Below are 25761 nucleotides of genomic sequence, written 5' to 3'. Positions count from 1 at the left end.
GGGAACAGGGTCCTGCAGTGTGTTGTGCTGTGCATGTGTATCAGGAGGCATAGGGGGCATTTTGTTCTTTTGCTTAAAATTTCATTGCTTCTGCTCTTAGTACTTCAATGGCTTTTGCATGTTCCTTTCCTGAGTAGATGTTGCAGTCATATAGCAATATATTGTACAGTTGCTGGTAGCTCTAGCTGCTTCAGTCTTCTTGGCTATTAATAGTGATATTGTAATGTCCAGGGCTATAAAGCCATGCTCTTGTATGTAGACGGCAAAGTTCTTTTTCATGGCATATAAGCAAATGTTCAGTTTTGGGAAGCCAGGAGGTATGTGTGAGCTTTTTGTTAAGTGAGACCCACTGGTAGATGTGCAGATAGCAGGAGCCTGAAGGGGAAACCAAGACTGGACCTCAGTTCCTGAGACCACAGTCTCTGAGAACAAGGAATTAGCTTTGGGCTCCAGTTACAAAGAGGGAATTGTCTGCAGGCTGTGTGTGACCACCTCTGTTCCTAAACAAGCATAAATTAAAACAGGTAACACTCATAGTTTACTCATGAGCCGCATCACTGCTTTCTCAGATGCTGACCTGCAAGGCTGTAGACAGCTTCTACCCTCTGCCAGGAGGATAACAGTGTGTTTGTTCTCATGCAGTGTGATTTACAATGGACCTTTCCAATTATCCCCTAGAAATCAGCTGGTGAGGTTTTTCTGGAAAAGATCAAGCACTTTGCAAACTGACACAGACTGCAAGCATGGAAGAATTGACAGTCCAGGAATGGACCATAACCATATTCAATTGCCTCCAGCTTAGAGCATGAAAGATTTCCAAGTGGAAGCTGCAGGATAACTGCTGGATGCAGCAGTCCAAGTTAGGAGTTAGTCAAGGGCTCTTCTGATTCAGACCACACTTGTGAATCTCTACTCGTGTGTTAACCCAGCTAGCTCTGTCCTTTTCCAGGCCCAGCAGCTCCAGTCACAGCACCTCTAAGCAGCAAAATGTGCTTCTGGTACCATGGTGGGGTAACAACTCCATCTAGTTGTGTGGGAAGATTGTTGCCTAATGAATTTACAGTTGCATGTGCTGCAGTTCAGCATTTCTCTTCTAAACCCCTCCCGGTTTGGGGGATTGAGGGATATGCCAGGACAGGTAAATAGGGCTGTGATTCTGCCAGTTTTAGCCTTCTTTTGGTGGTTCTTGCATATCACAGGCTCCTGAGATTGTTCTGCACAAAGTGATTCAAAATGAAGTGTTCAGTTTGGGAGAACTGCCTGAGTTCCAAAAGTTGAGCACGTCAAAAATATTTTAATTTCTATTTCTATTCTGCCTTCCACTGAACAACATCCTTGTATTTTTTTTTAAAAAATCAGTGAATGCAATGAAGGCAGATGATCTGCTGGCAGAGCAGGAAGCGAAAACATGCAGATACAGTGATTTGCTCAATGCTACATGGTGATTAACTGGGAAAGTCCTTGCTCAAAACAAGAATGGGCGTCTTGTTTGTCCTTGGAGTTACTGCTCCAATATGGGACTAACTCTGACTAATTAAATGCAGAATTGCACAGTGTGATCACCTCCTGCCCTCTAAAGAAATACAGAATAAAACCTGTGAGCACTGCACCCTCATGCTATGGGATAATCTGGGGCTGGCTGGTTGGTTATATGCTTAATTTGTTTGGTTTTTCAATGTTTATTTTGGGCCTGATTGAAGCAGAATCATCTCTTCCCCTCTGGTAATCAGCATCCTTCAAGCAAAATGTATAGCTTGGCTGGCACGATACCTTTCAGTCCCCAGCGTTTCTTGGTGGCTGCCGTCGTACCTCTACAAAATCAACTTCAGGTGACTTGTGTAAGCCTTGTGCACTCTTGTTCCCTCCTGGCAATCCCAGCAGCCTTCATGGGTCAAACCAGTGCCTGGTGGTGTAGAGAATTTGAGAGTGCTGATACCTGGGGACAGGTATGGCCTCGACCTGTCTAAGAAGAAGGAAATGTTTGGTCTGGTCCAGGATGGCATTGTTATTGATGCTACAGACCCATCAGCATCCTCCATGTAGAATGCTTGCATGTTTTTAAGGAATACTGTAGCACCAAGTGAATAACGGTAAAATGTGGTCTGGTGAGATTTATTACTTTAATATTGGAGGGTTCCAGCTGATACCAGGTTAATGTATTCATAGGGTTTTAGGAACCACTTGGGTATTAACAGTTAATTTTTAATCTGAAATCTTTGCAAAGGTCTAGTGTTACTTCTGCGCTAATGACTCAGCCTGTCTTTATAAGAGGTTGAATTTCTTTACACAGTGTTTTGAGACTAAATATGAAAGAGGGAAAATGGCCCTTATTTTTAACAAATTCCCATTTGGTTTAACAGCTGCTGTGAGTTCTGTCTTGTCTTTTTGGCTGTATTTGCTACTTTGGCAGTTGTTCCTGGCTGTCAGAGTCTTACAGAGTTCTAATGAAGTGCAACACTTTTTTCTTTTCCCCACAGCTGTTATTTGTCATTTGATATAAATCTGCCTTATTGCAGTTTTATTCCTGAATAAATGATAAAAGGGCAGTTAGTATCAGAAGACAGTGCTGGCACGAGAGTTTCTACTTCGTTGCTAACGTAAAAGAAGCCATCACTCTCCTTTTAATGGATGTGTTATGTAGGTGAATTTGGGAAAGACTTTGAACTCCTGAGGGAACTAAAGCTGTCCTCTTCCCCTGTTCTGCCCTTTTACACTGCCTTGTCCTAATTAGCAGTTGAACTCCACACCCAGCACTCCTGGTGCTGAGATTATGGCTTCCGGCAATCGCTCCAGGTTTGTTTTTCATTGTAGTGCAGTCATGTCCTGGTTTTTGCTGGGATAGAGCTAGTTTTCCTTCTTAGTAGTTATAATAGTGCTGTGTTTGTATTCAGTATGGGATTTGGTATGAGAAGAATGCTGATAATACACTGATGTTTTTAGTTGTTGCTAAGAAATCAAGGACTTTTCAACTTCCCATGTCCTGCTAGCGTGCAGGTGTACAAGAAGCTGGGAGGGAGCACAGCCAGAGCACTGGACCCAAATGGACCAGTGGAATATTCCATATCATGTAACATCATGCTCAGTATATAGATGAAGTTTGGCTGGGACGCTTGCTCTCTTATGGGGTTGTGGTTTCAGGATTTTCCCTCCTCTGCGATCGCTAGCTGGGAACGGGCTGGGCATCAGTCAATGGGTGGTGAGCAACTACATTATGCATCACTCATTTGTATATTATATTATTTCTATTATTATTATTATTATTATTATTAATAATAATAATAATTTTGTATAATTTCAATTATTAAATTGTTTTTATCTCAGCATATGAGATACCTCTCCAATTCTTTCTCCCATTCTCGGGGGCGGAGGGAGGGTGAGCAAGCAGCTGCTTGGTGCTTGGCTGATGGCTGGGTTTAATCCACAAGAAGTCAACACTGTGTGTTGCTTCATTTGTGCTCCCAAATGAAGTCTGTTACATCTGCTGAGTTAGCAGGCATGGGCCCACGCTCCCTGGAGTGCATCTTCCCCGCCGTGGAGCTGGGGAGGTGTGACAGCCAGAGCTGGGTGACGTGGCAGCCTGGGCACGATGTGCCCCTAGGGAGCTTCTTGGGTGTTTCGGACTGGCGAGTTTGCTTCAAGAGCTGGTCTCGGTTATTTTGTGTAAATCTGTTACTAAAGCTGCAAATACTGGTTCCTTCTAGCTCTGACGTTACAAACATCTCCCTGGATTCCTTAGAATATATGCAGATGCTTTGCTGAGATATTTGAGTCTGTTAAAAACTTCATGTCATTGTGAAAGGGCAGTTCTGATGGACTGAAGATGACCTCCTTGCTCTCAGAGGTGTTTCTTGAGGTGCCTAACTGAATGTGCAACCAATGTTGGCATGTTCACATGCCTGACAAGAAAATGCACACCATATCATGCTGTGCTGCCAGCTCTGTTCAGAAAGCAGAGAGCATTTGCTGGACTCTGCTCCGTTTCTCATTAACATGCAAAGTTCTTACCCATTTCTAGCAATGCACCAAGCAAACTTTTGGACAGAATTTCTGCAAAGCTTTTTGTAATACATGCTAAGATCACCTTAGATATCTCTGTCCTGTGTTTCTAACAGCTTGCTTTTGAGGCTCCCTATGAAGAAGGTGGGCAACATGCTGTAAGTTTTTGTTGCCTACCTTGACATGCCTGTGTTACACTCCTGCTGAGAAGTAGAAATTCTTGTCCTTTCTAACCCTGTCAAATCAACCCCCTCTCAGGAAGTTATTTTTACTGATTTGTGACATTGTAAATACCCTTAAGATTTCACGATGAAAGTATGACATCGGTGTTTGCATTTGGACACAAGGACTTCTCGCTAGAAGACTCTGTATTAAGCCCATGCTTCATTTGATTCTTAAATCTTCTGTTACTTTGGAGTTTGTTGATAGACAAAAATACTAATTGGGGACAGATAACAACATGAGATTTCAGCACTAAAATGAAAAATATCAGTGAATCCTACTAAGGAGAGGAAATGGAGGGTCACAAATGGTTCTGGAGGGACTGGGAGGCTGGAAGTAATATCTTATGCTTAACGAATGACAGCTCTTTAAAAAATGCTGCTGTTAGATAAAGTCTAAGAGTAGAGAAGAGGGGTTTTCAGAAATTGCACAGAGGGAGTGAGATTTTTCTTCTATAAATTTATGAATCTTGACCATTTCTCTTGTCTTTGGAGAGGATGGCAAATGAAAGTGTGGCCTCTAAAACTGATAGAAATTCCAGCACTTCAGCAGCAAAAGGTAGTGTGAAAAGCCATAGCTCTTCCTCTGTTTTGCTCCTGCTTGGGGTAGGTCTCATGCTGACTTAAGGTGCTGTTGAATTATTCCTTTGTTTCTGAGCTTGCTCAACCAGCACATACCTAAAACTTTTTTTTTTTTGTAGCAAGCAGGATGGAAAGCAGCTTGTATTTGAATAAGGACAATGTTGATCTAGAAATGCACCTTCTTGTCAGTAATTTTTAGGAGGAGACACTATGGCTGAGGGATATAGTCAAACAACCTCCCAGGGTCCCTTCCAGCTCTGTTGTTGCTTTTGGGTTTCATAGTCATAACTTTGGCCATACAGACACAGAAGGGGGAAGCAGAGTCTCCCTTACCAACCACCAATGGGGTTAGCATTTAAAGGGTTGCATGCAGCCCTCTACGCCTCCCTGGCACCTAACAGGAGTCATAAGGCTCAAGCTATACATTAGCACTTTGAAGTGTCCTGGTATGGATGTTAAGTAGTTTCAGAGAGAAGAAATTTCTGTGATTTATTTCTTGCTAAGAAAAGTTCAATAGAGATAAAAAGGGAAAGGGGGGAAAATGTTTAAGGAGACACTAAAAGCACCATCAACTGATGGTGATTATGCAACTCTAAAAGTAGGCCTGCCCTTATCACTACAGACAAGAAAGTAGGACTTGGGGATATTTCAGCATTAGGCAATTGAGCTAAGTACATCAGATTTTCTTTGGCTTACATGGATGGCCTTTTTTTCTTTTTTTCTTTTTTTTTTTTTTTTTCCCCCAGCATTTTTTTATTATTTCTGGTGGGTTTTTCTGAGGGCAAAACATTTTTTGTATAAGACCAGAATCCAGTGATGCTCTTGTACTGGAAGCTGTCGATGGCAGAGGTGTCTGCTGGCCTTGTCAGTTACGATCCAGAAGTGCAATATCTCCCTTTTAATATGTGTATTTATGCCTAGAAGTATGACTACTTTCTTCAAGAGGTTCCTCCAGTAATTTAGGTGTCATTCCCATGAAACCTTATTCTTCTTCAAGCCAGTTGGATATTAGACTCCCTATTGAGATCAGTGTTAGAACACACCCATTTCAACCATTTGTTCGCACAGGCTTGTGTCATAACATGTTTACTGTAGACTTACTGCAAAAACATCTTTTCTCTTTTAGTATAACCACACATTGCACCTCAAAGATGATTAAGTTTCAAAAGTCATTAGGAAGAAAACAGAAGCAGATGATTTCCAGCAATACATTTGGGACTCTCTAGTCCAAGTTTCTCATATCATCAGTCATTTCTTGTTGCCCATCCTGTACTCAGCCTTGACATGAGTCCTTTAAACCCTGTGGAATATCTGGAGAGAAGCTTTTGCTGATGTTCTGGGAAACACTGTTTTTTGGACTCATTTCTGTGAAAATGAAAAAGGTCCTTTAGGACATGCGGTGTTTTTTTGAGGTAATTTTTTCCAGTAGCATTATTACTCTTACTGAGTCAACTGTATATATTGGACTTTTGCTGATGCAATTGTATCAGAGTCCCTGAAGTGTTCTCAGGTGAAAGTAACTCTCCATTTCCAATGGGATTAGTAAATGAGCCAGGAGGTCCGGAATATATTTTCTTGTGCTTTCTAGTCTCCTACCTACATGCACTACTTCTCTCATAGTTCACGTGGTCTTGACGAAGCCATCAAACCTTGGGTCTCTTTCTTTTGCCATCTGTAATGCAAGGAATGTTACTCCTCTTCCTAGCCGATTGTGAAGGCTGGATGAACAGCAGTTCAGGTAGCTCAATCTTCTTCCTTGCCATGCAGCTGGATTCTGGGCTGACTATGCACAGAGTGTAAGTAGCTCCCCCGACATGCTCCTTTCCTGTCCCTCATGGTACCATTTCTCTTCCAGCCTCATCCTCACTGCATGTGCATACTGTAGCAATACCTGCTTCATTGGCAGGTCCAGTGTGAGGCCACAGGAGAAAAAAATATGGACTGGAAGGAGTTATGTGGACTAAATCTACCCCCATGGGATTTTTTTTTGTATGACCTGCTTTTATAACACCAGCTACCAGATGTTTGAAAAAATACATTAAAGTCATCAGAAGAAAAAACAATGAATTGGAGTGCGGCACTGTAAGGAATACAAGGACCATGCTGTAGCCTACAATGAGGCTATCACCTTGGAGATAAATGGGATCCCAATTACGTTTCTTTTTCCTAACTCTAGTGCAACTGCTGTGCAGAAGCAGAATAAATGTCCTACTCTGACTATCACCCTGCTACTGCTCTAACACCTGAGCTTTTATTTAGGTAACCTCTATTCAGTTCAGTACTTAACTAGCAGACCCTCTGTTTTCAGTGCTGAAAAGATGAGCAGAAAGGAGCTGGTTTGTTACAGTGATTGGCAAAAAGGCCATTTATGAGAAAACTGGTATGTGCTTAGCACATGTCCACTGACACCAGGGTGTGCTGACCCCTGCCCACGGAGTCATGGTCAGCGAGGTCTTTGCTTGGCCAGTGAATTCCTCACCCCAAGCCCAAATCGAGGAGTGACTTTAGAAGGTCAGCTTTGGTTTAGGAAGGTATCCAGCGTTTGACTGATCAGATCATGGGGTGTCAGGGTGCAAAGTTGGCGTGTCAGACAGGAAGCTACAAGTAGATTAAGTCTGGAGAATACCTAAGAGCACCAAGGGGAGAGTAAAGATGGAGAGAAGCAGGCCTGTTTTTTCTCCATCTCCTACCAGCCACGTTTTCAGCAAGTTTACTCAACACATTGTTGATAGCAAGAGGAGAAGGGTGCTGTGTAATTACAGTGAAGACAGATTTAACAGTTAAGGCAAATTAAATGCAGCTCTGTTACAGCAAACTGGAGTGTTAATTTGCCTGTGAGCAAGTCTGCTTTCCCCCTGCAAGTTCTGCATCCTGCAGCTCTCTGCATGATGGATCTTTTCCTTACATCCCTGCACTGCCCTTTCTTTGGGCTTTGATACGTGCTTGCAGGACAGTTTTTCTTAATTAATAAACCAAAGATTTGCCATATAATACTGTAAGAAAAGTGCAAGCCAGTACAACTGCAAATTCATGGTTTTCAAGACATCTTGCAGAGGTAGCAGGTTGACAAGGCTACTTGCACTCTGTTTCAGATTTGCCCCACCTATGTGAGATCAGATTCTCGTTCAAGGAATGGCATTTGTTCACTCTCTCCAAAACAGATGAGAGAGGAATTTCAGCTAAATAGTCTGCATGTCACAGCCTAATCTGTCTTGGCAGTGGAGAACAGGAATTCATGAAGTCCTTGCGGAGGCAAGACTTGCTGGGAAGGGAAACAGCCTTCCTTAGGCCAACCTGGAGTGGGAAAGGCGGATAAGGTTTCTCTGGGCTCACGAGCCCATCTCACAGTCTAGAATGAGTTAAAAGCTAAACGTCCTTCACTGATGGAGATGTTTCTGTGTAGTAATTTTTTTTTTTTAATAGCTTCATTATTTCCATATACAATTCAAAGGAGTTATAAGGAAAAAAAAATGCTTTCCATCCCTGCCAACTAACTGGAAAGAGCTGTGACTGGAAGAGACTCATCCCTGGGACTGCAAGGTTGGGAGGCTGAAAGAAGCTGTTATCTGTGGCAGGGTGCTTATTTGTGGTTATTTGTGCTCCTTGCAGTGGAGGTCCAAGGGTGTAATGACTGGTGCTGTCACTGAGGTTTAGGTAACAAGCTGTGCTGGTGAAGCACAAGGAGGAGCAGGAGTGAGCTCTTGGGCTCAGCTGTGTTCGTCGGGCAGGGCTCACCAGGGCAGTCGGACATGACTTTTATCACTAAAATCAGCTGTGTGTTCAGATCTGACTACACACTCTGCCTGACAGATGACTAGGAATCGGTTGCTTGCACGTAACTCCTCTCCAGGTCAGAATTGCACTTTGACCAGCATGAGTAGCAAAAGAGCATTATTAAATCTATTAAGCCTGACTTCACAGATTTTATTTAAGAATAGTAACAGATGGCAAATGGTGTCGGTACAGCTGCTGGGACAGGGAGAGGATGGATGCTGGTTTGTCATTTCAATGGATGCTGGTAATAATTCACATTTATGTTTATACAGGGCCTTTCCTGTTTCAGAGCACTTTACAAGCCAGTTGATAAATAATGGGCTTGGAGTTAATGCGGGCTGGTGGAGCTCACCTCTGTGCTCGTGTGGCCAATGATTGAGGATAAACGTAAGGGCATCAGTCTGCACTCCCTACACAGCCTGGATGGAATTAGACAGCTGCTTAAAAACACATAGTACCACTCAAGAGGGATTTCAGGCAGGAAAGGAGGGTAAACAGCTGGGATTCAGAGAGTGGCACAGGTAGCCAAGGTGTCAAGTGGGAGTTTGGGTACCTGGACTCTCTGTCTCATGGCTGCAAGAGGTTTTGTTTAGACTCTTCCCAAGGACCTGCTGTCTCCCACAAGAAGCTGCCATAGGGAATAGGTAGCTGTCAGCTGTGCTGTCCCTGTGGAGTCAGATACCGCAGTCGGTGCTGCGCGGGCTCAGCTGGCACTGATGGAGGTGCTGAGGCTTGCTCTCGCTCGATGCAAGTCGGAGGGTGGCCCCAAGGGCCTCGTGCCTCCGATACTTGCTCTCCATCAGCCTTGCTGGGGTGTGTGGTGAAGGCAGGTGGTGTATCCAAGCCCATCTTTACCCCAAGCATTTGGAAGTGAGACGGGGAAGAACTGAGTTTTTAAGTCGATTGGCTTACTGCAGGCTATGAGTTTGATGGATATGAGTTAAATGACAGGAGTCTGGGGCGTGTAACCAGAAGGGGTATTTTTTAGCACTTTTATATGTTAAGATCCAGATCAAGACCACCACTTATTTCTTCTCCGTTGCTAGCAGATCCAGTTGCCATAGTTGCATCCAGGAAAAATACCACACTAACAAGAGCTAAGTCTAGAAATACAGAAGAATTGTGGCATCATGGATTTCCCTCATGCAAAGGGTCAGAACTTTCAGGAAAACCCAGGAAGAAGTCATTAAAAGGCACATAAATTAACATAAAATGGTATTTTGAAAAAGTTGAAAATTGTTGAATTTGGGTAAAACATCAACTTTACTTACTTTCCCTTTCCTTATAATATCTTCAGATTATCTTTTTGGGAAGATGTGCCTAAAATGAGCAGGATGTGTTAGGATTAATGTGGAATAGCAGGGGAAAGCTTGCCAATGTTTCTCTGGGAAGTCTAAAACTTCTTTTTTTCTTTGAAAGTATATGAAACTCTGAAAATGGGGAAGTCGCCCTGCACTGGTGCCAAGAGGTCAGACCCCTTTTTAAAGGTCTAAAAGGTGATGTAATTAAAATAATCTTTATTCCGTTGAAAGTGAATGTCCAGCTACCATCTGCATCACACCAATGCAAAAATCACCTTTTTTACATTGTTTCCAATGTAATGGTAGGTGATATAAGGAAAGATATGAAATCATGGGAGCAGGGCTGGTCTCGAATTTCCTGCCCATCTACAGACTTCAGAGCTCAGATACAACTTTGAATCAGGCTGGCCTTAACCAAATGGAAGTTATGAATCTCTGGGGTATAAACACTGCAAATGATTGCCCTTCACTGCATTCAATTAGAGCAGCTGAAGGCATGGCTCAAAGATGTTTTTGACAGCAATACAATTAGAAGGTCATGACCTAAAAGTTAGTCTAAAATTCAGTAATCTAGTTCTCCATCTGGCAGTGTAAGCAATTCCTTTCTTTAACTGTCAGCCAAAATAATATACGGCGCATAATAAAATAAATGTAATTGAAGTGCTAGGGAGCTGCTGGTCCTTTCTACTTCAGTAAACACTGTGAGGTTTTCCTCCTCCTGGAAGCAACTCTTTCTCACAGGTCCAGGGGGAAAGGCAGCTTTCACGCAACCGTGGCAGTATACCGATGAGGTGGCTAATGAAGCTTGTGGTCACGATGCCAGAGTGATGATGAAACGTCTGGTCACAGAAGGGCACAGGGAGGAGGCCGAGAGCTCGCTTTGCAGACTGCCTCCCACTCTGCCTTGCCTTGCTCCTGCACGGACACAGGGCTGGCACAAGGCGGGGAGCAGCACTAAGTGCCCAGTTTTCCTGTAGGAAATGATGCCAGTAAACCAGGTAATGGTTGATAGCCCGCAGCATGCTGCTGTTCTCTGGCTTTGTGCCAGAGACTGTGATGAGAGATCTTGAAAGATTTTTGCCAGGAAAAAGTTAAATTATTCTGGAGTTTTGTCCTGGGTTGAGTGAGTGGTGCTTTTTTTTGTTGTTGTTGTTTGGTGGCGGGGGAGGGGGCTATAGGGGCAGCCCCCTGTGAGAAGCTTCTCAAAGCTCTCCCAGCTCCAAGTCAGCTCCACTTCTGTTTGGAAACCAAGCCAATCAGCTGCGCCTCTGCAATAACGTATTTAAGAAGGGACGTGGTGATGAGCCGTGGGACTTGTGAGGAGGAGTTGCTGCAGCTGCATGGACACCAAGGTCAGTGGAGGAACGGAGGAAGAAAGGAGGGGGGAGGTGTGCCGGAGCAGAGACCCCCCTGTATCCTGTGGTGAGACAGCAGGGCGGCCCCCCCCGCCACCCATGAAGATCTACGGTGGAGCAGACACTGATTTATGCCCTGTTGCTCCTGCTCGCCTGATCAAGGTTCTGTGCCCGAAGAAGGCCGGGGTCTTGTGGGAAAAAGTAGACCTTGCTGCTGTAATTCAGCGCTGGGAGGATTGCAGCATGCGGGGGTGCCCACGCCGGAGCAGCTCGGGAAGGGCTGCAGCTGTGGGAGAGAGACTCCTGCGGAGGACTGTCATCTGGGAGAGGGGGACCATGATGGAGCAGGGGAACAAGTTCCAGAAGCTCCCCCCACCAAAGAGGGAAGAAGCGGCAGCACTGACTGCACCCCCCATTCCCTGCCCCTGCACCGCTCAGGGGAGGAGGTAGAGATATCGGGAGCAGAGCTGAGCCCGGGAAGAAGGGAGGGGTGGGGGGAAGGTGTTCTCAAGATGTGGCAATGCTTCTCACTGTCCTACTCTGTTATGTGTTGTTAGTGTCTGTAATAAATGTATGTTCTTTTTTTCCTTCCCCTAACGAGTCTGCCTTTTGCTCGTGACCATCTGTGGTGGTTGGCTGTTAACCTGGCTCAAACCACTACAAGTTTTTAGGACCTTCATGGTGTCCTTAAATTAGATATTTCTATGTTCTCTAACCTTACATCATAAGGATGCTGTGAGCTGGCAATACCGTCTGTCCTGTCTCTTCATTACCCTCGGTGTCATTTTATGCAGCACAGTCAGAATTTGAGACCAGCTGGCAGCCAACTGCATTGTCTGTTTAACTGCAGGAAACCATACTTTATCCCTCTCTGAATTCTGATGGGGTAATGATAACAGATAATTGATTGAATGCTTTTTCCTTTCTTTTGTTTATTCCTCTCTTTGAACGGACTCCCAAAATACACAAATAAAATCCTCAATTAAAATTTGTGGATTAATGAATTGAACAACAGACATTTAGTTTTGTTTTGTTTTTTTTCCGGTTGCCTGGATCTCAGGGTGACTTTCTTTGGTTTTCACTTGTTCTCCCCTGTCAAATATTTACAGTTGTCAAAATGGGTAAGTACACACTGGGCTGTTTTATGGACATGTCAGGTGGATCAGTGCTTATCAGAATGCTGAAGAGTGACAACAATTAACAGTCTGGGATTTCTCATGGGCCATCTTGTTGCTGCGTGTGTGGTGTTCACTGTGCCCTGGAAGCCAAGAGCTTGCATGAAGTAGTGACATGGGTCGTAGTCCCTTATAGAAGGATGGTTCTTAATGCTCTTTGATGGGGTAAACACTGTCTTTCCCAGAGTAATCCTTTAGAATTTATGATGTAAGAAATTCTTGTCAGAGGGCTGCAGGATTAGGATCCCCCAACATCACAGTTTTATTATCCATCTAAATTACAGCAGTGTATGATCAATATGACTGCACATGCTCAACGCTATCTTTATATTCTAAAAAGAATAAAATTGGGCTGAAAAAGTTTTCTATGAGCTGCCACTTAGTTTGCAGAACTAAGCACACACTTTGTATCTGCAGACTGGAGGTTAGTGAAATACAAGCAAACGCACAGTGGCAGGTAACAAACAAGAAAAGGAGGCTATCACAGCTAATAGTCTTGTTGCATGCTGAATAAAGTTTTTATGACTTTATCATTTTGCTTGGGGCAAACAGTACATTTTGTTTCTGTTTTGCAGTGAGCATAAACTTTGGAAGGTTAAACAGAGTATTACGTTCTGGTAAGTGCTCATCAGAGGCTTATTTTATAGTCATGGCCTATTAAATAGTTTCTTGAACCTTATTATATATATCTGTAAGGTTGATGTGAGTCTTAATTCCAGTTTATCTCCTTGTAGACATGAGTCTGAGTTTTTCACAAAACCTGAAAGGACAAACATAAAGTTCAAGTTGCTTTTTACTATAAGCCACAAATAATAAGGTATCACCACAAACATACCAGTCACCCCAATAAACTCTTAGCCTTATGTCATTGTGTATTTTAGTATGTTTTTCTCAACATAGGTTTTTATACCTACTGTTCTACAACTGTCAGTTATTCTGGCTGCAGCCAGACAGGTGCCAGGATCTGATCTCACTGCTGGGAAGAGGCTGGGACAGTGGGGGGACTGGTCAGGCAGTGAGCCCCCATGGCACTCATGTCCATCATGCTTGTGGGTCAGCTTCTCATCTGCTGGCCTTGAGGCCGTTGTATGTGGTTTTGGTTTTGCCTTAAAATGCTGTGCTGGGCACTGACTACTTGGGAGCAACTCGGATGCCTGCAAGGCAGCTGGCAGAAAGAGGCAAACTGGACAGTGAAGCCCTTTTTCCTCCTCAGTTGCAGCTGGACTCTGCCAGATGAGCAGAAGTTGATCTGCAAAACTGCCTCTTTGCTTTGGTGCAACTCTTGTCACTCAGGACATTTCAATTTCAGCATTGGATTTACAGATCACACTTAACTTCAGGCTGCATTGAGCATCTGTATCTTATTAACCTGAAGCAAACAGTTCTGTGATATTTCAGCAAGGAATGTAAGTGTAAGAGACCTTTATACGGATAACAGGAGTTTTGGGTACTTGCTTTGGAAATTTTAAGATGTAGAAAAATATCCAGTTTTCAGAAAAATATTTTATCTCCTTCGCTTCTTTCCCTGCCCCCCCTTCCACCTCTTAACCCTATGTCTAGGTTCCAGATACCTAAACCCCTAGCACACATGGGCAGAGAACAGCCCACAGCTGCTGTGTGGAAACAGCAGGGAGAGGCTACATCTCCGCAGCTGGATCTTGTGCACCAAAGGACTTCCATGAGCCCCTTGAGGCAGGCAGGGACAATGACCCTTGTGTTTATATAGCGATGCTCAGTTAATCTCTGTAGAAGAATGATGTCCTTTTGTATGAAAGTCAGGTGCTATTCAGGCAGCCTGTCATTGAAGACCTTTACATATGCAGTTTAGTGATTTGCAGAACTCACTGTGGTATTTCCACATTTCCTAGCACCAGAACTTGACAATAAATCCTCAGATTTATTGTCTGTGTTGTTGGATAATCTGGGCAAAATGAGAGGCAGGGCCAAGGAACTGCTAGGAACAGGAGCAGCCTGTTGTAGTGATCAGGAAAAGGATTATAGGAGTGTGGGAGGGAGGAGGGGAACTCAAAGACAGGAGTACTAGGGCAGAAGACATTCTGGGATAAATTCCCTTTTTTATTACTTGCACATGCTTATAATCTGCTCTGCTGCTGGGCTTCAGGTTGTTTTGTGGTTTTTTTTTTTTTTTTGACCAAACAATTTGTAGATTACACTGTGAACAGTGTATCATACCTCTAAACCTATAGCTTTTTGTTGGACCTCTGTAATGTAAAAAGATTTAAAGTTTCTCTGAAAAGGTGGCCAAGTCTGTATTACCAGTGTGCTTGTAACAGACTGTCTTTCTCATTCTTCTTCATGTATGACTCCATAACTGGGGGGATAGAGCACAGTGGCACACAAACCAAGCTATACTAAGTAGAAGTTAAAAACAGGATGGAAAATGTGAAAGCTAATAAGGAAATATAGTTACATGCTAACAAAGAGAAAAAAATACATCTGAAAATAGTTTCACAGAAGCAGATACTCCTTTGTTTTATAGTAGAAAAATGTAAAAAAATACACAGTAGTGAAGATCATTGGCAGGAGACTGCTCTTTACCTTCCCTAAAAGCCACACATTAGGTGGCTTTCCATCCTGCACTGTTTTTTGGATTGAGGGTCCATTCTCATCCTACAGCAGACAAGGACACGAGCCTTGGGCCTCAGGGCTGTGTGCGTGGTGGTCTCATAGCAAACCAGGGATTGCCAAGCTGAAGCAAAGCTTAACTCAAGTTACTTTTATTTTAATAATTAGTCAGCAGCCAGTTCCCATACTTTGAAGGGCATGTTCTGCTTTGGAGTCATGCAGTATGCTCCCTTTTTTTAGTATTCAGTCATTAAAAATGCACTGATTTTCAGGACTGATTAACAAGTGGCTATTATATTAGTCTGACCTTCATGGTCATCTCACCAGAAAAAAAATATGAAGTTGACCACATTGCCAAATAAAAGGGAAGATGGGTTTGTTTCTGTGAAATAGTACCAAGTGAACCTTTCTGACCTTATTTTCAGGGATCTGACAGCCTGCCAGGGCGACAGGCCCTCTAGCTAACAGGAGACCCAAGACTGCAAGGTGGAAGCACAGAGCAGAGGATGGCAGGTTTGCTCTCCAAGTAAAGGAGGAGATTATTCTTGTCTTGACAAAACCATTTCATTTTCTCGCTACTGGAGCAACATGCAATGAAGTGGTGTCAAAATAATACACACAATACTGTGCTCTTGGATTGAATACAAACTACTAAGTCCATCCTGTGAATATTTTTTTATAAATTTTTTTCCCCCCTGTATTTTGACTTCCTCCTAACTATTCGAGTTAGTGAAGGAAGACTGACAGAGACCACTCATTTCTCCCAGCAGCTGGCAGTGATGTGGTGAGGCTAATAATTTTCCCTATGGTTTTGCTAAGCTTTGAAATCCACTGATGTGCTGTCTTAAGTAGGGAATATCCAGCTTTGTTCTTCTTTGCCTGATTCAGAACTGGGTACTGAATGTGGCTATCTTTCAATAACATAAGCACGTAAAGGCTGGATGCACCATGGCTCCTGGAAGAAGAAATGCTTCATAGCATGAACACTGCAGAAATTCTGTTGAAAATATACCTGTTCACATGCAAAAGACCTTCCTTGTGCAACTGCTGTCAGTGCAATGAATAAACCACTGAAAACTTAACCTGCCTGCCCCAGTTCTTTGGCCCATGATGGACAGAGCTGATGTTATGTGTCACTATGTGATGTTACAGAAAGCATTGTGTCCTATATAGCATTTAAAGGAATTAATTCTCTGCAGGACAGCAAACATTAGTGGCTGCCTGGTGACTACAGTCATGCTGGTTGATTAACAAGGCAAGCAAAATCTTTCTCTCCTGCACAACTTAGAGGAATACAGGAACCTGACCCACAGCTATAGCCAAGTTAAGGGTAACGCTTCCAGTTTAGAATTTTCTTAAGAAGGAATATGAAGGTTAATCATACCTAGTTATTCTCCATTACTGTCATGAGTAGAGCAAAGTCTTATTTTCTAGGGTTTTAAATTCCAAATAGAGGATAGAGTGAAGCCTGTGAGAAAAGTTAGGCCTAAAGAGGAGTTCTGAGTTGGAGTTGTTTATTTGGACCTATGCTAATCTCTCACGGTATCTTCTCCTTTTTTGTAGGTAACATCTTTGTCGTCAGTTTGTCTGTCGCAGATCTTGTTGTTGCAGTTTATCCATACCCTCTGATCTTGAGTGCTATTTTCCACAATGGATGGACTATGGGAAATGTTCACTGCCAGATAAGCGGGTTCCTGATGGGCTTAAGTGTCATCGGGTCCATTTTCAACATCACAGTGATTGCAATCAACCGCTACTGCTACATCTGTCACAGCCTTTGGTATGATAAACTCTTCAATCTGAAGAACACCTGCTGCTATCTCTGCCTGACCTGGATACTCACAGTAGTGGCAATTGTGCCAAACTTTTTCGTTGGCTCCTTGCAGTATGATCCCCGGATTTACTCCTGCACCTTTGCCCAGACAGTGAGCACATCATACACCATCATAGTGGTGGTGGTTCACTTCATTATCCCACTGTCCATTGTGACATTTTGCTACCTACGGATCTGGATTTTAGTGATTCAAGTCAAACACCGGGTGAGACAAGACTGCAAGCAGAAGCTCAGAGCAGCTGACATCCGGAATTTCTTGACTATGTTTGTCGTTTTTGTTCTTTTCGCTGTGTGCTGGGGACCGTTAAACTTTATTGGCCTTGCTGTTTCAATTAATCCTTTAAAAGTGCAGCCACACATTCCAGAATGGCTTTTTGTCCTGAGCTATTTTATGGCGTATTTTAACAGCTGCCTCAATGCTGTGATCTATGGGCTTCTTAACAAGAATTTCCGGAAGGAGTATAAAAGGATACTGCTGACACTCCAGACTCCCAGGTTGCTGTTCATTGATGTGTCTAAGGGTGGGACAGAAGGGATGAAAAGCAAGCCATCTCCAGCCATAACAAACAACAGCTACCAAGCTGAAATACACTTATGAGTCAGAACAGTACTATTTATTCTGGATTTCAGTTGTATATTTAAGAGCCTCTCTACATGTGCGTTTCACAGCTAGTGTTGCTGGGCCCCTCATGCAAGGAAGGAGTCTGCTACCTTTCATGTTTAGCTTATTGCTGCGACATCAAGGCTTTGAGTAAGGATTTTCAGAATGGAAATGACTGATCTTTATCTTTTTTTTTTTTTTTTCAGATGCTATCTTTCACCATGTGCCTAATTAATTGGTTTGGTTGCTTTTGCCACAAGCATGCCAATACTCTTGGAAAGGGAAGTGTACAGGGTGCATAGAGAAATGCAGTTATGCTTGAAATGCAACCTTTAAGAACTGGTAAAATCACGATTTATTTCAGACAAACCTTTTTTCCCTCCCTATGAATTCTATTTTTTTAGCATTAACAAAACCCAAATTATAGCAAACAAAATGTAAACTGCATGATTTTTTACGCTTTCAGTTATGTAACAGTATTAGCCAGCAGGCCTACATATGGGCATTGATGACTTCCACTGCGTGTGCATTCATTTTCCTTTTTCTTTTCTCCTAAGGTTTAGAAGCTAGCCTTGGCTAAATGTGAGGCTGGAAAAAGCCAGACCTAGTGAGTGTCTAATGCACTCATTTTAATTTAATATCTACAGATATTAAGTACCCTTGCACTCTTCTTCCCAGCCCATGAATAAGAATATAACATATGATTGCGAAAAGATACTTGGAGCCTGATTCTAATTTAGGTAGTATCCTGTCATGGCCAGCATTCATTCCAAATGCCTTTCAGAAGTCCCTGCTACATGAACATCATAAAAAAAGATGAGCATAGCAGAGTCCCATCTGTTTAATGCAGATGCTGGCTTTTAAGTTCCAGGAATATTTACCCTTGCAGACAAAGGGAGAAGGAGAAGGAAGTGTTTGTTTCAAACATACCTCCTTTTGCCTACCACATAGCATGAATTTCACAGGGAGGAAAAAAGGTGGAGAATTTTCTTCCATTTTATGCATGTACAAATTTATAATTAATTCATGAAGCTGGGAGAGGAAAGCTACTTAAGCATATTCATGCATCAATTCTCAGTTAAAGCCTGAACTATGTTGTCTGTGTCATTGGAAACAATGTCCTGAAGTGCTGGGAAGGCCAGTATCACATTAGTAACAAGAACATGTGCAAAGAGAATGCTGTTTCTTTAATGGAGTGTGAGGGAGAATGACAGCAGCTGTCTGCAAACATGAATTCTTTTTTCCTTCACTTCACTGTGAATTCATCTCCTTATGGTTTTAAATGTGTGTATCTTGCTTTGAAACAGTCCCATAAAATCAACAGGTAAAACTCCCCTGGTTGCAACTGTACCTTCAAGCTAGCAGACCTGGTTTGATGCTGGTGGGAGAGGCACAGCAGGAGCCGAGTGATGGAGAGGAGGAGGTCTGAGCCCTGTGGGTCTAATGAGGGTAGCAGTCAGCCCTGCCTCTAATCAGAGTGCAGTCCTCTCTCCTTGATCAGTCAAAGCAGGACTAGTTCCCAGGGCTGAACCCTGAAACACCAAGAACCATACTTTGCAATAGCATGTATGTGCCTAGAGATGGTGGTATGTAGGATTTACAAAAACCCTGAGCTAAGTGCTACTCCTTAGTGAAGTTAACAAGCCATTTGTGCACTGCTTGCTGAAAGCAGCTTGTTCCTGAATGATACTTCTGCTGATTTTTGGGTTGGGGGAAGAGGAGTTCAGTGAAATGAAATCCTTTTATGAAGTGGGGCAAGAAACATTGCATGGTGCATTGCTTCAGTGGCCAGGGGGGATTAGGGGGAGGTGTCTCTGCATTTACAGGGCAGACTGGCACTTCATGAAGTTTCAGACTTGAACATAGCCACTTCACATGATTATTATTTTAAAATGTACTGCAGCCACCCTCCCATAATAGGAATCAATCTGAGTTCTGTTTTGGCCTCTTAATCTGCCTGAGCATGGCCAAATAAAGGTATCTTGACCCATGGAAATAATGTGGTCCGTTTGCCTTCCAGCAAAACCAGCCTGGATGAATTCACACCATTCCATGCAAACGAAATAATTTTTAGTCAAACTTGGATAAGAAAAGCACTGTGGAATCCAAAACTGCACCGAGTGTTTGTCCTGTCATGCCAAGGAGATGACCTGTGTTCTGTGACTAGCCTTCAAAGCCTGTGGCAATTAGCCACAATGGTGTTAGTTAGAATCACATTAGCAAATAATTTTAAGCATCTAGTGCCAAGCCAAACATGCTCCTTTCAATCATGAAGAATCTTGTACAGGTTTGCCAGGTATCTCGAATACCCCACAACTGGGGCTTCATTTTATGGATCCTTGTCTTTTTAACTGAATGATCAGTGAAGGCAATGTGTTTATTTTTTTTTTTTTTTTATTTATTTAAGCTTATATCTGCACTATTTCTCATTCATGCTCCAAAGTAACAGCCAGCGAGCATTTGAACTAAACAAAGTAAGCCAAAGAGGTCCCGAACAGGCAAGCTGTGGGAGTCTCTGCTAGTACCTGGTAGGAAGGAGAGCAGCAGGAGCACGATAGGGCATCTCCCCAGGACTCACAGAGAGTCACTGCTGAACCAAACTATGCAAAATGATTGGGGGATCTGTTCGTCCTCCACTGCAGGGTCTGAACTCGACTCCTGCCCAGGTCTTTGAAGGGGACAGGCTGAGTACGTGCCGTGCTGAGGTGGGTCCTGAGCAGCTCCCTGCAGGGCGGTGCTTAGGATAAGAGAGATTTTTATACTGACTTATTTTAAAACTACCCAAGCAGCTCCTTATTATTATGTTAAGAAATCATTAACAGTGTACAGAGAGTTTATTTTGTTAACATTTGTTTACAGATAAAGGGAAGTGTGTCTTAAACTGGGAATCCTGAGCAGTGTCAGTGTTTCCCATTGAGAAACTAGCTTTAATCAAACTTTGAGCTTTCAAGGAGATCCCACCAATTAAATAATGCTCTGCCTATTCCACCTGTTGCATACTTGGCCTTAAGTCTTAGAAATAACACTGAGATCTCCTATAAACTAGTTTTAAATCACTTGCTCTGGATTTGACATGGTGGTGTTAAATACCTATTCTAGCCCCAAACTCTAAACTTGTCTAGGTGGACATAAATTTATGATGAGGCAGTATTGCTGTGAAGAAAGATGAATCTCTTGCCACAAAGATATACTTTTGGCTGTTGCTAATGAATATGGTTTATTTAAGAAGAAAGTAACCAGTATATTTATATATAAATATATACTGCATATGCTGTTTCCATTTTGTCATTTGATTAAGAAACCTTCAGTATAATTTCCTATTGCTGTTTTTGTTCACAGTGTAGATTCATTCCCTTTACCTGTTAAAACTGTAATAAATCTGCCACTGGACCACTTGATTTTTTTTTTCCACTTGTAGCTCTTTTTTAACAAATGTTTTGAACAACAGCTGGGGTTTTGTTGTCTCCAAGAAAGCAGATTGAACTGATGAATGCAACTGAGTTCAGGCATACTTCATCTGCCCAGCTCTGACCTGCAAGAGAATGACCCAGTGCATCTGGAACATCTCCTTGGATTCATATGTTTTTCTTCCACCTCGCTGTGAGCCAGTTGCCTGCTTGGACTATGGCATTCCTCATCAGGGAAGAATCTTTCTCCACACCACGAATGGTCTAAAACCTCTGACACCATCTAAGGCCCTTTCCCTTTCCTGTGTCTATGTCTAACAAGTGAACGCAATGGAAGGAAGGACTGTGTCGCGTATATTTCCTTGTACTACAAACTGTGTTGTAGCTGGGAACGAAAGCACAGCTTTCACTTGGGACCTCCCCGGGCTGCAGGGGGACAGCCCGCACTCTCACCACCGGCTGAGAGGAGTCTCTGCTCCGGTAGCACTGCCTCGTCGCCCTCCTCCTCCTCGCCCAGTCGGGCCTGGGTGTTTAGGGAGCCGTGTCCCCCTCCCAACTCCTCCTCACAGCCCCCACTCCTCCCCTCAGGTCGCCCTTCGGAAACGCATTAGCCCAGAGGGCAGACACACAAAGGGTAAATGTTTTGCAGACAAGTTCACAGCTACTGTGAAATTAAATATTCAGTTATATTACCTGCTGGGTTTCATCATTCAGAAAGATACCTGGAGCGTTTGTAACCATCCTTTCCTAAATGATTTAACTGCTTTTAAAGGACCATAGTCAGCTGTGTGGAATTCCACTTAAATCCCTGTGCCTGGTCTTTATTACTGCCAGGTTCAGTCAAGCAGCTCATTCATACAGTGACTTCTTTGGCTCTTTGCCACGTGTCTTAGATACCTGCTTCTATCCCTTGCCCTGTCACTGGGGCATGGGTGATTTCAGTGCTCAAATATGGCCCTAAAAGGCTATATTCCAATGGTGTTAGGCAAGAATCCTGAGAAAATGGGCCTGAGTTGAGAGACCCCCTCAGCAGTGGACTAGGCTGGGCAAGGCATCTTGGAGCACGTGCCTGGCTCCCACTGGACTGCCTTTGGCTCTAACTGGGATATCAGAATATTATTGTTATGCCAGTAAAGAATAATTAGCATGATGATATTTCTTTCTGTGAAGGGAAGTGCAATCACTTCTTCATTTGTTGTATTTCTAATAACAAGCTGGTTAAATCAGTTATTAATTCAGGTGAAATGAAGGTTTTCATTTCATGCCCTCTATTCTTTTAGCACTAGAGGGTATAAGTCAAAAGGGAAAAGTAACACCAATAAAGCCTGCGAAGCTGAAGATGAACAGTGATTGCTCTGAGGGCTCCCTGGTCATGGGATCGACGTGTTTGGTCAGTCCAGAGCTCTGCAATCATGCCAGTAGCACCAACCTCCTGGCTTGGGACTGAAGGCTTGGCCTGTGGGATGCACTTCTGCCACAGAGTCCTTTGAAGCATACAGCACTGCTTGGGAAAGTCAGTGGAAGAGGCTTTGGTAGCCAGCAAAACTCTGGTCAGTGCTCATCCAATGTTTATTTTTAGGTCTTTTCTTGTCAAGCAAAAATATGCTTGGGACTCTAGTGATGGCACACAGGGTCTAAGGAGTCTGGAATAAAGACTGAAACATGCCAGAATTACTGCTTCAGTCTTTTCTTGTCTCTGCTTCTGTTCTATTGACTGTCTCTGGCCAGTTCCAGATTGAGGGGGTACCTGGAGCATCAGTAACCAGGTGGCTTTACTGTTGTGGGACTGCAGCAAAGCTGAGTGCAGAAAATGTTAAGAAATACCAAGCAGGTATTTGCAGTGAGGAGGTGAAAAATTGCATTTATTGATTACTTTTTAGGGTGAATCAATCGTAAAAAGAAGAGTCAAAAAGACTCTTTTAATTATAACATTATTAAGACTTAAATTGGGCAAACTGCCATTATAGCAATTACTCTACTTTGGTGTTCTTAAGGTTGTCTATTAGGCAGGGTTAGGAGGTGAAACCATTTATTTCCTCTACTATCCAAATAATACATGTCCTGTAACATTCAGTAAGGCTAGACTCTTCAAAAAGATCAGAAGCTCAATTATTCATGCTCTATATTAACATCAATATTTCATGGTGAAAAAGAAGCATTTATGTGAGCCTGGTGAGATTTTTAAGCCTCCTTTATTTTGTGTTGATTTAGGGAAGTTTAACTCAAAACAGACTGATAGCATGGACTTGATTCATGTGAAGTTGTTCTGCACAGTTAAGACCTTTAAAACAAGATGATGGGACCATGCCATGCTTGATCCTCATCGTGGTGCAGATTCCTCCTGTAAATATGATAGAGGACACGGAGCTCTTGAGACATGATGGGAAGTCGTGCTGTTAACTTAGCAGGAAGCTGGAGCAGATCCCATCCTGGGTGATGTTCAACTCAGCACCTCAGTTTTGATTTATTTGTGCACACAATTACAAATAATGTAGGTGTCCAGAGGAAAGCTTTACTGAAATACAGGTCACAGAGCCCAGCAGAGTTCTTCAGAGGCGTTGTCTTGTTAATCTTCAGAGTCTAATCTTGGAGGGTCATATGATCTCATCTGACAAATGAGATGGAAGTGGTTGTTCTGGCCATCATATTGGCTCTCATGTGTTCAAATTTATAAGCCTATATTTGAATTTTAGTAGTTTATTCTAGCTCTGGGGAGGAGGGATTTAAATCCCTGGAGTAGGCTGAATTCCTCTGTTGGTTAGCACTATAACTGAATCTAGATAAAGGGAAAGAGCGGTTCAGAAAAGGCAGGAGACATAAAACCTGGTGATTTCTGCAGGGGCAAGGTCCACTGAGGTAGGCAGAGAGCCTTTACTGAAGGAATTGTGGTGCTTTAGTCCTACAGTGTCATTGAGTATGTCTTCTGTCTGACATGCCCTGGTCCTAACACAGTGGGATGTTGAGGGGAGAGGCAGTGGCAGAAGATGAAGATGCACCAAAACACTTTGTCTCTTTCACTGAAACACTCCATCCTTTCTATTAACCCAAATGCTTCCATTTTTTTCTGAGTTACCTTTCTTGTCTGCACTCTTCTTCCTGTTCTCTTCAGGAAAAAAAAAAAAAAATTGCTTTTTGGCTAATTGATTCTGATCAGGTCACAGCTATTCAAAAAACGAAATCCAAACAAAACAAATCCTCTTTCTGCAATCTTCTCTTCATGGCATTGTTCAGCTTTGATTTTGGTGATTTATTAGAGCAGTAGTGTTCGCAATGCTGGAATCAAAGGCCAGATGGTACTTCAGTACAAACTTTCATTCCCAGGAGTCTCGTAACTTGCCTGCAAAACAAATAGCTGTTGTCCTGTTAAACTGAGGAATTGTCTTAAAAATATGAATGCCTTCTCTTCCCTCTTCCTTTCCAAGCCCTCCAAGCCCTTCCCCAATACTCCTTCCAAAATTTATGCATACTGCAAGCAAGTAAACAGTTGTTGTTAGCAGGAGGAATGTTCAAGAGGCTACTCTGTCATGGAGGATCCTGTTTGTGTCCCCATCGCTCATAATTGCAGCCAGCTATGTCACACAGACTATCATAAGCAGAACAAACTCTATCTTAAACCCAGAAAGGATGTTGTTGCCTTTCCAGCTCCTACAAGGCTGTTCTAGTGCTTCTAATTTTCCAGTCAAAATGGAAACTTCCCCGGGTATGTCAATGTTTTTGTTGCACTATTTTTCATTTTAGGTAGCTTTTTCTCATTTTCAATGTGTTTATCTCACTGTTGTATTTCAATAAAGTTGCTACATCTCTCTTTATTCATGCCTTAGTTAATGCTGTCAGGTTCTGTTTCCAGGCCAGGTAGTGCCAGAAGTATAAAATAGGAGAAATTAAGCTCTTGTGCTCTGGGCAGCTCTGCCTCCCTGTGCCTGTGGGAAGCCTTGCTTGGAGCAGTGTCTCTTCCTGCCTTTGGGAACAGGGGATGGAGCAGAGAGGAATACATGCTGCTGGGAATGTGGCCTGTTTCTGTTGTGCAGAGCTGCCCTGTGTGCGCTTCATCTAGATTTAAAAGCATAAGTGACATCTAAATTATGGCCAGTCCAAACCCAACTGCAACCTTGAATATTGCTCTGGGACTGAAGATGTCTCCTACATTCTGGGCCTTTTCCTGCTGTAAGAGCTGAGAAGCTTCTTGGAGAAGGGTTGGAGAAGTCCTGTGAAGAACCTCCAAGTATGCTTTGGCAGTGACTCTTCCAGTGATGCTCCTTGATGATCTACATCATTCATGCTTCCAGCAATGCTCTGCAGTGTCAGAAATGGCAATAAACATTAAACAAAGGAATTAGTACTTGCATATGGGTTTGCCCTGGCTGCAAACTTCTCCTGCAAGTTTGGTTAAGTTAGATGTTTCCAAAAAAAGGAAAAAACTGATTTTGTCTTGTTTTGGAGTCAAATAAATAGTATAATAAGTCTAATAACTTTTTAAAAGATTATGCTTATATTTCTGTTGGTGTCCCTGGAGGTATATCAATATGAAATACTGACTGACTACAGCAGGAGATATGAACCAAATATGCTCTGGAGAATCTGTACTTTTGTATCAGTTTTCCATTTGTTAGCTGCTGATGGTAATGCTTTCTTCACATATTTATCAAATAACATTCTGTTATTTGAAAGAGGGATTTATTCTTGCTGTGTTGTTGCAACAATATCCAGTATTATTAGGCTTGAATTTAGCTGCAAGTCTCGGGCTCTGTTCCATTGCTAGTACTAATTGATGTCAGTTTTCCTTGTGTGAATCCTTGACTATTTGGATGTGTTTGTATATATACATATGTACAGAATGCCTGTCTCAAGCATCATGTCACTGGTGTCTGTGGGAAATGCTGGGATCTCCTGTGGAGCATCTTAATTAACTTTCCCGTTCATGTTGACATC

General features: G+C 42.8%; 1 protein-coding gene across 1 annotated transcript in view; it reads left to right on the top strand.

Moving 5' to 3' along the window:
• Window positions 1-24678, top strand: part of GPR50 (G protein-coupled receptor 50) — a 45019-nt gene extending 20341 nt beyond the window's left edge. The window contains exon 2 of the mRNA XM_032996124.2: window positions 16554-24678. Within this exon, the coding sequence (XP_032852015.2) occupies window positions 16554-17422 (869 nt within the window). The 3' untranslated portion in view covers window positions 17423-24678. The remainder of the gene's footprint in view (window positions 1-16553) is intronic.
• The last annotated feature ends 1083 nt before the right edge of the window (window positions 24679-25761 follow it).

This window comes from Tyto alba, unplaced genomic scaffold (assembly GCF_018691265.1).
Source record: "Tyto alba isolate M040663 unplaced genomic scaffold, T.alba_DEE_v4.0 Super-Scaffold_5, whole genome shotgun sequence".
Classification (NCBI taxonomy): domain Eukaryota; kingdom Metazoa; phylum Chordata; class Aves; order Strigiformes; family Tytonidae; genus Tyto; species Tyto alba.
This window is presented reverse-complemented; position numbering and strand designations above follow the sequence as displayed.